We start from the raw sequence: 14,868 nt of genomic DNA on the forward strand, positions 1-14,868 counted from the left end.
TTGGTTCTCCTCCTTTCTCAAGATCTTGCGACATATGTCAATGGAAAAGTTTGGAGAGGGGAAAGGAAGCCACTTGGAGGAATCATTGTATTTTCCAACTCTTGCTCCGGCAACTCTAGCAGGTCCCGAATAAACATCAGCATGCGAGTATAGGGCAAGGGATATCCGCAGTGGGGGTTTTTCCGATGTGGGTAGGATAGTATCAACTGCATGATCAAGGTACTTGAAAAACGCATGGACCGAGTAACCTGGATCAGTGCACAAGCTTACACCAAGTGATGCAAAAAGCCAGCGTCCCCCGGCGTAGTCCCTTCCATAAGCAAAGACAGAGTCGATTAAGTTGCAATTCTTTCCATCCCTGTGCGGGGCGACCTGGTTGTTATGGTTGACATGCTGACCTGAGGATGTGTTTGAGACAGCACATCACAATTCAACTTATATCAGCTGATTCGAGGGACAAGTGGGGATACATCAAAATTACACAGTCAACTCACCATGAATGATGCGATTGTGCGACCTCTCAAGCCGCTCAGACACAAATGGTCCAGAGTTTTTGGCCACAAATTTCACTACATCCTCGGCGATTTTGTACGTTTCAGGCTGTACTGAGGCATTCACAACCCGGGAGACTTCGTAAGCCCAGTGTAATTCTTGTAGGCGGTGTGCATTGTCAGTGTGCATGAAAAGAGATTCTTCTCCAAGGCCCATAGCTACAGGGAGGTGACTGTCCGATGTGGGCCAGTCACCAAGATCATCAAGGTTGTAGCCTTGGCGATCAAAACCTAGTTGTATTTTTCTATCAGGACGGGCATTGGGCTGCAGCCAACACAATGTGGTAGCAGTCACTCCAACAATCGCCTACACAAGCAAGACAAACAAGTAACTCACAGATCCCAATGCGTATCCGATAGACTCGTATGCGAGATGGCCATGAAGGGCACCAGGAACGGGGTGTAATAACTCATGTCACTCATTATTACAGAAGTTCATTACTACTTAACATACTTAGACTTAAGACCTAAATCTTCTATATCTCTTGTTCCTAGACGCCACCTCAACCTGACTCCTTAAGGATCTTTGACTGATCACTTGTCATTGTCTCTTTGGAGTCAGGTACGTCTTTATTTGTATTTTTCTTTTAATCTATCTTTTCACTACTCAAGGATCTTTGACTGATCACTTGTCATTGTCTCTTTGGAGTCAGTTTTCGTATTTATAAATATAATACTTCGGTTCTAGAAAACTCTTCCACCACTTTGTGGTGTTGATTGCCCTCGCGCCTTAGAAGTTATACAATAACTTCTCCTTCCTTCCGCCTTGCCCTTTTCCTTCAGTGAGGACATTCGAAGTCCTTACACTTTTTTTTTCTCGAACCTTTCGAAGTATTCTGGATAATCGACCACCTTCTAACCTTGTCGATTCCTCCCAACGTTGTCGATTCTATTCAATCGATACACATTATTATATCTTACGAACCTTACATTACAGTCAGACTCAATCCTTCAAGCCTTCCAGATCTCTTACTACGGTTAAAACCTTTCATACACACCTGCAGATCTATAATTATCCTTCATCATCGAATGCAGAGAGCGGAGAACGACGATACACGACGTACTACGAGAGCAGCGGGGAATACTCTTGTCAATCAAGTATTCGATCCCGACGCAATTCTCAGAGCTCCTAGGCCACACCTTAGGAATCCGGGAGCTGGAAACTATCGTGGAGGCTATTACGTTGCCCCATCTTCTGCTTCTCTACCCTCTAACTCCGCCCCTCTTGCAGCTACGCCAGTAGGGTCATTATCGCCATCATCGACCCCTCGTTCTTCTCTTGAACATCCTCCCTTAACCCCGCATATCCCGGGAAACTTTCCTACCACACCCTTTCACCACAATCTTCGCTCAAACCCTACCTCACACGAGGCGCCGACCTTTATCGAACCTACTCATCCTACGCACACGATTGCTGAGCCGGTACCTTCAAGCTCAGACGAAATGCACGGGAACAGCGAGTCTACAGCCTCAGCACCTCCGACAAACGAGGAACTGCAGCGAGAAATCTTACTATACCAACGCGACGGCCTACGAGCCGCCAACGAAGCAGCGCAGCGAATGGCGAAACTAGAAGAGGAGCTCTTGACGCTACGGTTAGAGAACCAGACCCAACAGGAATCTAAGCCCAGTGTCGACCAACGATCAACAAGCATTGATCTTACGAAATTCAAAACTTCCGACGGGCCAGCCTTCAAAGGTCCCTTCAGACAAATCGAACCCTTTCTACGGTGGGCAGCGACTCTGAAGATTTTTTTCTTCGTGAAAGGGGTTACTACCGATCACGATCGCATCGCTCTAGTGGGGACTTTTCTTGTGGAACCCAACTTACAAGCTTTTTGGTCAAATGGTTTCGACTCCTTCATCCAGGGATCTTGGGAAGACTTTAAAGATCATCTATTCCGAGCAGCATTACCGGCAGATTGGCAAGATCGTCTTACCGAACAACTTCAACACCTACAAATGGGTGAATTCGAGGATTTCCGATCCTACAGTACGCGAGGACGCTCCATCCAGTCCCTGGTGAATTACGACGTGATCTGCGTTGATGATCTTGAGTTCGCTAGGCTCTTGTGCTTTGGAATGGTTCCTGTTCTGAAAAGCGAAGTCCGAATGTGGAAGTTACTACGAGTGGCCGAGTTCGATTACAATGACTTTGAGGCAGACTGCGACGACCTGTATGCTAGTCTGAAAGACAAGGGGTTACTGGCACGCAAACCAAACAGTACCGTAGCACGCCCTCCGTCGACTCAAACTCGATCCAACTTCTCGTCCCGAGTCTCTACCACGGATTTCATATGGAAGATTCATTCCTTTCTCGACTCTAAAGGCCTGTGTCACTATTGCAAACGTCAATGTGGCAGCGAACACGGGGCTTGCACTGGAACTCCGGACCGTTCGAGAATCGTTTTCCCACCGAACTACGTAGCCCCACCAAAGCCGGCTAACTACAAACCACCGCGAGCCAAACTTTCGTCTAACCAGGCAGGCCAACCAACCCACCCCCCAGCCGGTCGACCCTCACGCACTTCAGTTGCCGCAACCTCAGTAATCAACACAGACAATAACCCCTTCACGGCACCCACCTTCCCAGAATTAGACTCAGCCAGTGTCGCAGCATTCAACGCTATCGACGAACTCGTCCGTGAAGATTTCCAATCTGCTGATGACGACTCGGATGATCAGGTAGCTGTGACAGGTGAAGGTTCATCGAAAGAGTACGTACCACAACCTAATAACAGACCAACTGTGATCATCGAGTTGACATGCAGGGGGACAACCATTCGCGCACTAGCAGACGCGGGATCCGAAACGAATCTCATGTCAAACCGTTTAGCCGATCTTCTTAAGCTTCACCGACGCAAACTTGTCAAGCCAACAATCGTAGGTCTCGCCCTTGATTCGTCTGGAGCAAGACCTGTACTGACGGATTTCGTTGTGGAAAGTTTATCACACACGGATTCAGGAACTATCTTCGACCGCACATGTATGAAATTAGGAGACTTGGGTTCATCATATGATGTGATTCTAGGCGCACCATTCTTGGCTAGACATCAACTTGCTATTTCATGCTCCAGAAACTGTGTACTTAGTGAAACATCCTCCTTAAAAATTTTTGATTATCGTCTAGTGCTGAAATTGAAATTAGATCTCGAAGATAAATTGAAGAAGGAGCGTTCCGACACAGAGAATAGAGTCGAGAGAGAGCGCGCGCAGAGTGAAGCCATCACGTGGAAGAACTGGGTAGCTGGCCTGTCCCATCAAAATGAACCTGAAAGAAGCGCACAATGGGTGAAGTGGGAGAAAGAATTACTCCTGGATTATCAAGACATTTTCCCTATTGACATCCCAGCGGTTTCAGATGAAGCGGAAGAGCGTGGGGATTTCACTGATGGTTCCTTCCCTGAAAAGATGCAGGACCCGTCATCAAAGGTCCGACACCGCATTGTTTTAACCGACCCCAACGCCGTCATCAATGAGAAACAATATCCTTACCCGAGAAAACATATGGACGCTTGGCGAAAACTTGTCAATCAACACTTAGCAGCAGGAAGAATACGAAGATCTACGAGTCAATATGCCTCACCGAGCCTTATCATCCCCAAGAAGGACCCTAGTGAACTTCCAAGGTGGGTATGCGATTACCGCACCTTGAACAGCCTGACCGTAAGGGACAGATCTCCGTTGCCAAACGTTGATGAGTTGGTCAGGCTGGTGGCTGGTGGTAAAGTTTTTTCAATACTTGACCAGACCAATGCATTTTTTCAAACCAGAATGCGCGAAGCTGACATCCCGTTGACGGCAGTTAAGACTCCGTGGGGATTAGTCGAATGGGTTGTGATGCCTATGGGCCTTACGAACGCACCAGCTACACACCAGAGTAGACTGGAAGAAGCATTAGGGGATCTACTGAACGTTGTCTGCGTGGTTTATCTCGACGACATTGTAGTTTTCTCCAACTCTGTCGAAGAACATCGGTTACACACGCGCCTTGTCATGGATCGCCTTCGGAAGGCCAATCTGTACTGCAGCAGCAAGAAAACCAAGCTCTTCCGGAAGGAAATCAAATTCCTCGGACACTACATCTCTGCGGAAGGGGTACGACCAGACGGCGAAAAGGTAGAAAAGATCCTCAACTGGCCATCCCCGAAATCACCGCGAGGAGTGAAAAAATTCCTAGGCACGGTCCAATGGATGAAGAAATTTATCCGGGGTCTTGAGAAGTACGTGGGATCCTTAACTCCACTAACCAGTAGTAAGCTTGATGCTAAAAACTTCAAATGGGGAGACTTGGAGGAGACAGCCTTTAACAACATCAAGAAGATCATGACCTCTCTACCTTGTTTGAAGAACATCGACTACGAATCCAAGGATCCTCTGTGGTTGTTCACGGACGCGAGTGGATTGGGATTAGGTGCAGCTTTATTTCAAGGAGCAGCGTGGGAAACGGCTAATCCGGTTGCCTACGAGTCACGGCAGATGTCTAGCGCAGAACGAAATTATCCTGTACACGAACAGGAACTTCTGGCCGTGATACACGCTTTGCAAAAATGGCGTATGCTCCTATTGGGAATGAAGATTAATGTCATGAGTGACCACCACTCCCTGACGTATCTTCTGAAACAGCGGACCCTCAGTAGACGGCAAGCTCGATGGCTAGAACACCTGGCCGATTTTGACCTCGACTTCAAATATGTGAAGGGTCCTGACAACTCAGTAGCCGATGCACTTTCTCGCAAAGACGGCGCCGAGCCGGATGAGTTCAACGTCGGTATAGAGACGATCTCAGCCCTCATCCTGACCCAACCAACTATCTCTAAGGACATCCGATCCTCAATCCTTAGCGGTTACTCTTCCGACCCCTTCTGTCAAGATCTACGAAAAGTTCTACCCCTACGAGACGATAGTGCTGAGGTCGACGGTCTTCTTTTCATCGACGGACGGCTAGTGATCCCAAACGACAAAAGCCTTCGAGCCAATCTCATCCTTGAAGCACACCGCCGACTAGGCCACCTGGGCTTCAAGAAGACGATCAGTAATCTTAGGAAGGACTTCTTCTGGCCAAAGATGGCCAAAGAGACGGAGGCCTTTGTGCAAGGCTGCGAAACCTGCCAGAAGACAAAAGCTCGCACTACATTACCGAATGGACACATGAAGACCCCACATTTCCCGTTTCAGCCAGTCACCGACATCGCCATTGATTTCGTAGGACCCCTGCCGAAGATCAATAACTACGATATGTTGCTCACAGTCACATGCAGGCTCTCAGGTTTCACGCGCTTGATTCCAACCAACCAAAAAGACACTGCCGAGAAAACAGCCTCTCGACTTTTCGCATCGTGGCACAGCATCTTTGGAGCTCCTTCGTCGATCATTAGCGACCGCGATAAGGCTTGGACTTCGAAGTTCTGGAAAGCATTGATGATTCGGACAAACACGGGCTTCCATATGTCAGCTGCATTCCATCCTCAAGCAGACGGACGGAGCGAGCGTACAAACAAGACGGTCGGCCAGATTCTACGCTCCTTTACCGCGAAACGGCAGACGAAGTGGCTGGAATCTTTGCCATCCGTCGAATTTGCGATAAACGGGGCCGTTAACGTCGCTACAGGTTTTCCCCCGTACGAGCTCGTCTTTGGTGGTAAGAACCGCTTGTTCCCTACCAAACCCGCTCTCGACAACCAACCTACCTCAGTTGAGACCTGGATCAAGCAACGGGAAGAGGTGTGGGCTCAAGCTCGTGACCAACTCTGGACGAGCAGGGTCCAGCAGGCAGTTCAACATAACAAGCGCCACCGAGACGTCCAGCTTACCGAGGGATCCTGGGTCCTCCTTGACTCAGGCGATTGGCGAGGTCGGCACTCTGGTGGTGTCGATAAGCTGAAAGAGCGGTTCGAGGGTCCCTACAAGGTGATTCAAGTCTTCAACGGCGGGCAAAGCTGCGAGTTGGACCTACCTGTCGGCGATAAGCGACACAGGACCTTCAACGTCTCAAAACTTAAGGTCTTCGTTGGAGACGACGAGTGGGCGGTTTAGTAAGAGTGTCAGGGGTAAAAGTAAGTCCCCTCCACTCGTATGCACCGCCGAGGTAGTCTACTACCATCAATTTGAAAACAAAACCATGGCCACACTGTGAGCGAAAAACCACCGCCTGCTTTACCTTACAGACACGGCGGGCCACGACGGGACACCTTCACGGTTTTGACTTTCCTCTATCCTTCTTTCTTACTCATTCTTTTCTCAGTTTCTCTTTCTGTTTTATTTTCATTTTCTGTTTCAATTTTCTCCTTTTCTGTTTCAATTTTATCATTTTAGTTTCTCGAAACCTTTTTCTCTCTCTGTTTCTCATAATGGTTCTGGTTTAGCTTACACTTAATTCTCTTGGCTTGTCTCTTTCTTTTTCTCTTGTTTTTTTTCTTCTTCTTTTTTTTTTTTCTCTTTTTCTTTTTATAGGAGGGGAGAATGTAATAACTCATGTCACTCATTATTACAGAAGTTCATTACTACTTAACATACTTAGACTTAAGACCTAAATCTTCTATATCTCTTGTTCCTAGACGCCACCTCAACCTGACTCCTTAAGGATCTTTGACTGATCACTTGTCATTGTCTCTTTGGAGTCAGGTACGTCTTTATTTGTATTTTTCTTTTAATCTATCTTTTCACTACTCAAGGATCTTTGACTGATCACTTGTCATTGTCTCTTTGGAGTCAGTTTTCGTATTTATAAATATAATACTTCGGTTCTAGAAAACTCTTCCACCACTTTGTGGTGTTGATTGCCCTCGCGCCTTAGAAGTTATACAATAACTTCTCCTTCCTTCCGCCTTGCCCTTTTCCTTCAGTGAGGACATTCGAAGTCCTTACACGGGGACTGAGTGATTGGAAAGCTTGGAATGTCGATAATGGTGAACAAATTTTCCACCATAGGAACCAGTATTATTTTCGGGAGGCAAAGGCCGAGCGACTGATTCTGGCATAGGGCCAATGAACCGATGGAGATGGTGTAAGCAGGCAGATCCCTCCAGAGCGTTGAGAGCTCTTTGCTGAAGGTGTGGAACAAAGTATCATTACTTACTAATTCCTCAAAACAATGAACAAAGAGAGAATAAAGAAATATAGGCCTACATACCTCAGGCGAATCATCATCAGCTTTGGGTAAATGGTTGTCAGGCTTGTGTGGGCAAGACTTTTGATTCTCGGTCTGTTTCTGTGGTGCAGATCGTAGTTTCAGTCAGAATGTGGGGTTCACCAGGCAGTTTGTTGTGAATCGATCTTTACCTTGTACTTAGGACTAGGAGGAAGCCCCATAGCCAAAAATCGTCCTTCCAAATCCACCAGAACAATAGCCTTTTCAGATTCTAAAACTCTCGGTGATTTGGACCTTTCAGATATAAGCTTCTTCAAAGAATTGATGTTTGGAAAGAGGAGGGCGAACGGTTTGGTGGTTGTTGAAGGGTTTTGGCGATGAAGGTTGAGAGTTGATTGAATTTGAAGAGCACAAGTCAGGACGTCGTGATCGCGACTGACCAGTGGAAAGAGAACATCGAAATCGTTCAGCACTATTTCTACAGAACGTGGTATGTCAGGAAGGGCCAGATGGCTGGTTTCGAATAGGAAATTGGCAACTGCGAGATCGTAGTCAATTACTTCGGCCTTGACTTCAAAGAGCATCTGACGGACATATTGATCGACTCTAGAGTTGATGTTGTAGCAGTTGTCAAATTGATGCCCAGGTTTCTGGGGCTTAAACTTTTCAGGAAGGTGTGGTGTTCGTTTAGGAGGCTTGGAGTAAGGCTTGGAAGGCAGAGTTCGTCTAGGAGATCGAGGTTTAGGCATTGGTTGAAGAGGTAGAGGTTCCTGGTAATAAGGATGCCAGCCGTATGGAATTGAAGGCGGTGGTAAAGGTGCGGTTAGTAAAGATAGATAAAGAAGTACGATTTGGCGATGGAGGAGGATGAACAGAAGTTGGGGTGTGGCAATTGGACTTGAACCTGTCAATCTCCATTGCCACACGGATTCACACTAGTTTACAGCCTGAACCTGTCAGAGCTGCGCACTTGAAAGAGGAAAGGAAGCTGAGAAGGTGGGTAGGAAGGTGGGAAATGAATGTGATGGTGAAGTTTGTTACTAGTTTCTTACCTTTGGTTTGAGATGATTTGGTTCTTTCTAGATCGTTCGGAGGAGGCGAGGGGTTTAAGGTGCATAATGCACCTCTTGGGGTGGGTGGTCGGGTATGGAACCGTGTAGGTGGTGTGGTCGGGCATATTGGAACCGTGAGGATGGTGTGGTCGGGTCTGGAGCCAGGAGTTAGGTTTATATTAGGTATATCGCATGCTAACATCAACCTAACCTACTCGCTGGAGATTTTGCGCCCACTGCACCTTGACACCGCCCTAGCTGCGCCTTAAAGCCGCCCCGGCTGCGCCTTCATGACGTCTCGACGCCTGGAAGTCGCAGATGGACAGACGTCAATCAACAGGCGCCCTTCTATGGGAACGATGTTTGGATCTTGGGTGTACACTGTAGATGCTTTTTGTACACTCACATTAATGTATCCTGGGACTCATTTTGTTTTTGGGGTCTACTCAAGCACGCCTGAACACTTTTCAAAACTTTTGGTAATCAACTTGTATTTCCAATTCAATGGCTAGTGATGATCTTCGTTTCGGGCAAAAGATGAAATTCACTAATATAATCCTCAAGCAATAACAAAAAGTGAAAGCAGTCTAGACAGGTTAACATCAATGATTGATGAAGTTAGACATATATTTGGAGCGCTTTGTTTGGGTTTCAAAGTGTATAACATGTTCTTGTGATAGAATGAAATTATCTAAATTGGGTTCGGGTCAGATAAAGGTGTATTAGTTTTGACAACTTGGTACCTTCCAGTCTGTATATCGTCCAACCACATTTGAATTTCGTGGTTTTTGAGAGCACCAGCAGTGGCCCCTTTCGCAAGAAGGGTGGCATCGATCTTGCAGTCAGGGGAAAGTTGTACTGCCAGCTTGACATTTCCCCTGAACTTCTTCTTGGCCAGTGCTAGGTGAGGATTCGGAACTTTGGGATGAGAATCCCCAACAGTGAAGGGACCAACAAGGTGGGCGTCTGGCAAATTCACACACCAAAAAAAATTCAGCTACAGTGTACATGGATTGGAAAAAATGGTGTGCTTACGGACTAAAGAATTCAACTGTTCACTCAGCTGGCTTCGCAAATTTTGTTGAGCAATGGCTGCAGCAGATAGTGTCTGGGTGTTGTTAACCCTAGTTCTCACTGATAATGGGGCGTGGGTTGCTGTGTGAACAAAGCACTCTAGAAGTCGCTGTTCTTTTCGTTGACTGACAGCCCATTGTTCGCATGACATGTACTCGTCTTCATACAAGGCCCGCGGTCCCTTGTTATTAGGATTCCAACATCCAAGGAACAAATGAAACTGCAGCTTGAATTGCTGAGTCATAGTTTGGAGCTGCGGATTTAGACTAAGATTCAGTTATCTGATGAATCAACTGAGACAAGCTGTGAGTAGAGAGAGACGATCCAACCTGTTTGACAACCTTTTTTACCTCAGCCTTCATAAGTTCCTCGCGTGACCATTGTTTTGCTGAGTGTCGACTGAGATAGCCATGCTTGAAGTCGCGAGCGATTGATGTAAGATTGGCAAGTTCTTTGAAGATCGGTACATACTTTTCTAGTTCTTCGTCAGTGAGAGGATCTTCAGGTGGGACAGCTGATTGGTGGTCCGGCTGGTTGTTAGTGTTGATTTGAGTGGAAGTACTGGTAGGTAGGCAGGCTTTGCTCAAACGCTCAAAATATATCGGACTGAATACTGTCTTCTGATCTTTTGTATAGTCGCTCCAGGTGTTTCCCACAATCACATTTCGATTACCAAAACCTCTTGACGTTCCTTTTGGCGGCACTGTAGGTGTATTGGGTTACTATTGGGTAAGAGCTAGTTAATATTAATAAAGATATCACTGACTGTTAGTCTTGGTTGCGGTGTTGCTATAAGTCTGGTAGTTGGTATAGCCATGTGGCTCTTGGCCCAAAGGCCCTTCAAATCTGAGGAGAAAAAACGGGGGTTCAGCAACTGTAGGTTGATTGTTTGCTGGAGGGGTTTGAGCTCACATAGCTTCATCTAGATTAGAACGGCTACAGCCAAGTGCCAGTGCCAGCATGGTCTTGTCAAGGTCGTATTTGGACTGTAAAGCTTGGGCCTCAAGTAGACCGTTTGGTGAGAGTCGGTTGTTTGTTCGAGGTTGGGCGGCAAGAATGGTTTCTGCTTTAGATTTCCCCCAGTCACTTCCAAGCTCACGGTAGTTCTGAAGAGTTGGTTTCTCAACTCCTTGGTTGGGTTTGGAACGCTTGCAAGCTGGGGGTTGAGATCGCATGTTGGCAAGGTCTCGAAGGTTATCTTGGTTGGTATTTACCCTGTCTTTGTCTTCATTTACTTGGTCTTCATCATCCTCATCCTCATTCAGTGGTGCTTGATAATCGGATCCATCCTGGTCAGAGTCAGAGTCTGAGCCATGAGACCCGTTGAGATGGGGCTGCCGGCTTCTACCTCTGCCACCACGTCCACAGGTATTGGTCCCAGATTGAGTGTTGCGTACCATGGTGTAGTTGATAGTATCACAAGATGATGTGTATGGTCTAGATGATAGTATCAGGATATGATGAGTGGAGTGTGGTGTGGGTTCAGTTTATAACAGTTGAATGTCCAGGATAATGGTGAGAATGGGGGACAAACGATTATGGGATGTGGGATTTGGTGATTTGGTGAGAATACGGGGATTTTGTCAAATACTCAAATGGTGAGAATTTGGTGAGTTGTAAGATTTTGAGATGGTGAGATGAGTTGGTGACTTTGGTGAGATTTGTTATCAATGGTGAGGTTCGTCTTGAGTGGTGAGATTTATCTTGAATGGTGAGATTAGTTGGTGAGTTTGATGAGATTTGTTATCAATGGTGAGATTTGTACGTATATGGTGAGATTAGTTGGTGAGATTTGTTTTAGATGGTGAGATTTATTTGTGATGGTGAGATTTTTTTTTGATGGTGAGATTTGTATGTATATGGTGAGATTAGTTGGTGAGTTTGGTGAGAAGTGGGGTATATCAAAAGTGGGACTTAGAGAATTTCGAAAATTACCAGTAGAACGTTCTATGAGATCTAGAGAGTTCTACAGCCAGCTTTCGGACCCCCTCGGTTGATAGAAGGTACCGTATCTTCGGATATACTCGGTGCACAAAGTAACACACAGGTGAGTTGACTAGAGGAGCGTTCCTATCAATTGTCTCGCCAGTTTTGCCAAAGGGTAGTACTTGAACTGAGTGATCCTGGCTTGTCTTGGGTATGGATTTCCTGCTCGCGACTGAAAGGATCAGATCAACATTGAAGTAACCTGATCAGCTTTTGACTCTTCTTTTTTGATGAGAATCGCTGCTGTCATCATATTCAAAATATAATTCAAACACTCCAGCTTTAGTGATTGGTAAATCAAATTGAATAGGTTTAGATGTATTGGAAGGTAGAGGTTTTTTGTGAAATTTTGATCAATCAAATTTGCTTTGATCCCATGGGAAATTGGTAAAGAGACTCACAGCTTTCAAACTGTGTGCTCCCGCTGCAATCAGAATCCTTAACGCATAAGGTTTGTATGGCACGGGCAAACAGATGTACTGTTCAGGTTTTTACACGGGAATGTTAAGAATTTGATATCAACCCTCTTCTCCTTATTGATGAAATGGAAAGCTTTGTGTGTGGCTGTCATGTAAAGAACAATCAGTTCAAAAGAGAGAATGCGGCTAACTGATTTTTACTTTGAAGGTGATCCATCTCTGTATCAATTGACATTTTTCTTGCTTCTTATTGAGAATGATCACAACAGGTGAAGTAGGTAAAGTGATGAGTTCTTGAGAGAAGTTGATTTAAAATTGCTCAAACACAACCACAGTATATAAATGATGATTCTAACAATTGTTGATAATTGTTTTTTTGATCCAATGAATTTTTTTCTTGCTTGCACTCAATTTTGCATGTTGTGTTGCGTGTTGCGCCGGTTGCGCAGCACCCTGGAATGCTGCTGTCAGCTGTAGTGTTCCTTTTTTCCTCTTGTGGGTGTTGCGCTACCGGTCCTCCAAATTTTCCATTTTTTTCAAAGAGCTACGCTGCGCTGGATTGGCCTGTTGTGGTGCGCAGTGTTGCTTACCCAGTGTTGTTTAGCAGGATTGTTTTCTTCAAACACTTCCATGTAGGCCAGTATAAATCCCTTTTTTTGAGCTGATGAGAAGTCGGCCACCTGTTGGACCAGAAGGTTGCACTCGTGATAGGTCAAATCAGTGCTGGTAACTTGTTGGAGAAAGGGAGTGAAGTGGGCAAGGTGGTGACTTTCTTCAAGCCCTCACATCCATGTAATTTGAATTTGAATCCAGTGGTGGAGTACCTCACTGCACATCAAAGTTGTGAGAAGATAGCCATGATGAAAAAACTGATAGGTGACATTCAAAAGAAGGCCACCCAAATACACCTTCCCTAATTGGTCCCTTTGGACTAACTGCTTGGACATCCAATTGGTCTGGAAACTGACGTGGACATTCAACCCCAGAAGTGAGGTTGATAAAAACCTGAGACTGTGACCAAATCATGTCAAATCAGGAATAACTAGATTGTCAGCAAACTGGTGCACATGATGATGATAGAAACCTTACATACTTTCCCCAATTCATAAGCTCCATGCACAGTCCCCATCACAAGTCACTGGCAGGCCAGCGCACCCCACTGACCTTATTAAGTTACAAGAAAGTTATGCACTGTAAACATTATACATTATCCCCAAGTGAAACTGGTGAAATGATGATTATTGTAGTTTGCCATAAAAAGATCTATCACTGCACACCTGAGCCATGAATTAACACCCACACTACATATGTGCAACAAGTTGAGTAAACTGATAGCTATCATGTACATACAGTTTGGCTCAGTTCCCTGCTCATCTGAAGAAGTAAATCACATGTGATACATTGTGTAACCTTTCCCAGTTTGGCAAAATTGTCCTAAGAATTGACTACATATACCTCCATAGCTGCTCAGGCAATACTCTGATATTCATGCAACAGTAACAGAAAGAGTGTTACATGAAGTTTAGTTAATGGAATTACACCAAACCTATGAGTCAGTGTATGTAGTCAATTTTTGGAACACTTTTGTCACACCAAAAAAAATACATAAGGTATTACAGATGATCTACTCATTCAGAGGAGCCAATAGCTGAGCAGCTTTGTATGTACACGTCCCCACGCCTAGGAATTGTAATCATTGGGTTTGGGACAAACCCTGGCCCCACCGCTGCAAAACTTGAATGATTATGTAAATCACTTGGAGGGGACTGTACATGAAAGCTTCCAATTTTTCCATCCTACTGCAAACATGTAGTGTGGGTGCTATGGCTCAGGTGTGCAGTGATACATATTTCCATGACAAACTACAATCTTGATCATTTTCCCATTCTCACTTGGGGATAATGTATAATGTTTACAATGATGCAATGGATATTGAGTGGATATCATCCCTTTATTGAGACTTTGTTGAGGAGTGGTTGGGATACCATCAAAATTGAGATGATGGCATATGACATCATAAAACTGTACAAAACTGTTCCTGTATTTCCCCACCAAAAAGATGTAGTCTACACCAGGGGGTAAACTTCCTTGGCCTTGAATGATTCTGGAAGAACCAAGACAGAGTGGTCCCAGTAACAAAACTGTGGAGAACCTTGTGATAATCAGTCACTTTCAACGGGTTTTGCAAGTTCAAAACAAGCAAAGATCATAGTCAAAGATGGTATGAAGGTTGGTCAAGACTTTGATGATAAAACACCTTGAGCCAAGTTCAAGCATCTAGTTGTGATGTGATGTGTTCCACTTTGTCGTTCTTTGCTTGGCTGAGCTGTCAATCAATGGATCAAGCACTCTTCAATACAGCTTACTTTTTGGTGACTGCTACAGTCATTTAAGAAAAGCTTGCCCCAAATTGCCCGCAAAACTCAAGCGAATTGGCGGGGAATTTGGGGCAAGCTCTTCTTAAATGACTGTACATGATGGGAGCCTTTTTTTGTTCCTCCTGGACAGGCTCTGGACACATCTCAAAACTGTTACCCTGTCAATCCTAGGTTTGGAATGTGCCACTTACCCTGTGGTGTATTGACATTCAGACTTGATGAAATCCCACATGGACTTAACCACCAACTCCCATTAACCTTCATCATGTAAATTGACTGAGTTATTGAGGTTTAAAAAAAATCACAGACAAGTAATAC

General features: G+C 45.3%; 2 protein-coding genes across 2 annotated transcripts in view; both read right to left on the reverse strand.

The window, feature by feature from the left end:
• Positions 1–8,390, reverse strand: part of MELLADRAFT_105290 (uncharacterized protein) — a gene marked incomplete at both ends in the record, with an annotated part of 10,148 nt that extends 1,758 nt beyond the window's left edge. The window contains 7 exons of the mRNA XM_007408815.1: positions 74–398; positions 495–858; positions 1,412–1,440; positions 1,550–1,614; positions 1,734–1,882; positions 7,684–7,761; positions 7,833–8,390. Of these exons, the coding sequence (XP_007408877.1) occupies positions 74–398; positions 495–858; positions 1,412–1,440; positions 1,550–1,614; positions 1,734–1,882; positions 7,684–7,761; positions 7,833–8,390 (1,568 nt within the window). The remainder of the gene's footprint in view (positions 1–73; positions 399–494; positions 859–1,411; positions 1,441–1,549; positions 1,615–1,733; positions 1,883–7,683; positions 7,762–7,832) is intronic.
• Positions 8,391–9,384: 994 nt separating this feature from the next.
• Positions 9,385–11,167, reverse strand: MELLADRAFT_85135 (uncharacterized protein; the record flags this gene model as incomplete). Its single annotated transcript, XM_007408814.1, has 5 exons — positions 9,385–9,659; positions 9,729–10,002; positions 10,097–10,470; positions 10,534–10,613; positions 10,680–11,167. The coding sequence occupies 5 exons, from the start codon at positions 11,165–11,167 to the stop codon at positions 9,385–9,387; spliced, it is 1,491 nt and encodes a 496-aa protein (XP_007408876.1).
• Positions 11,168–14,868: the final 3,701 nt, after the last annotated feature.

This window comes from Melampsora larici-populina, assembly GCF_000204055.1.
Source record: "Melampsora larici-populina 98AG31 unplaced genomic scaffold MELLAscaffold_13, whole genome shotgun sequence".
Lineage (NCBI taxonomy): Eukaryota > Fungi > Basidiomycota > Pucciniomycetes > Pucciniales > Melampsoraceae > Melampsora > Melampsora laricis-populina.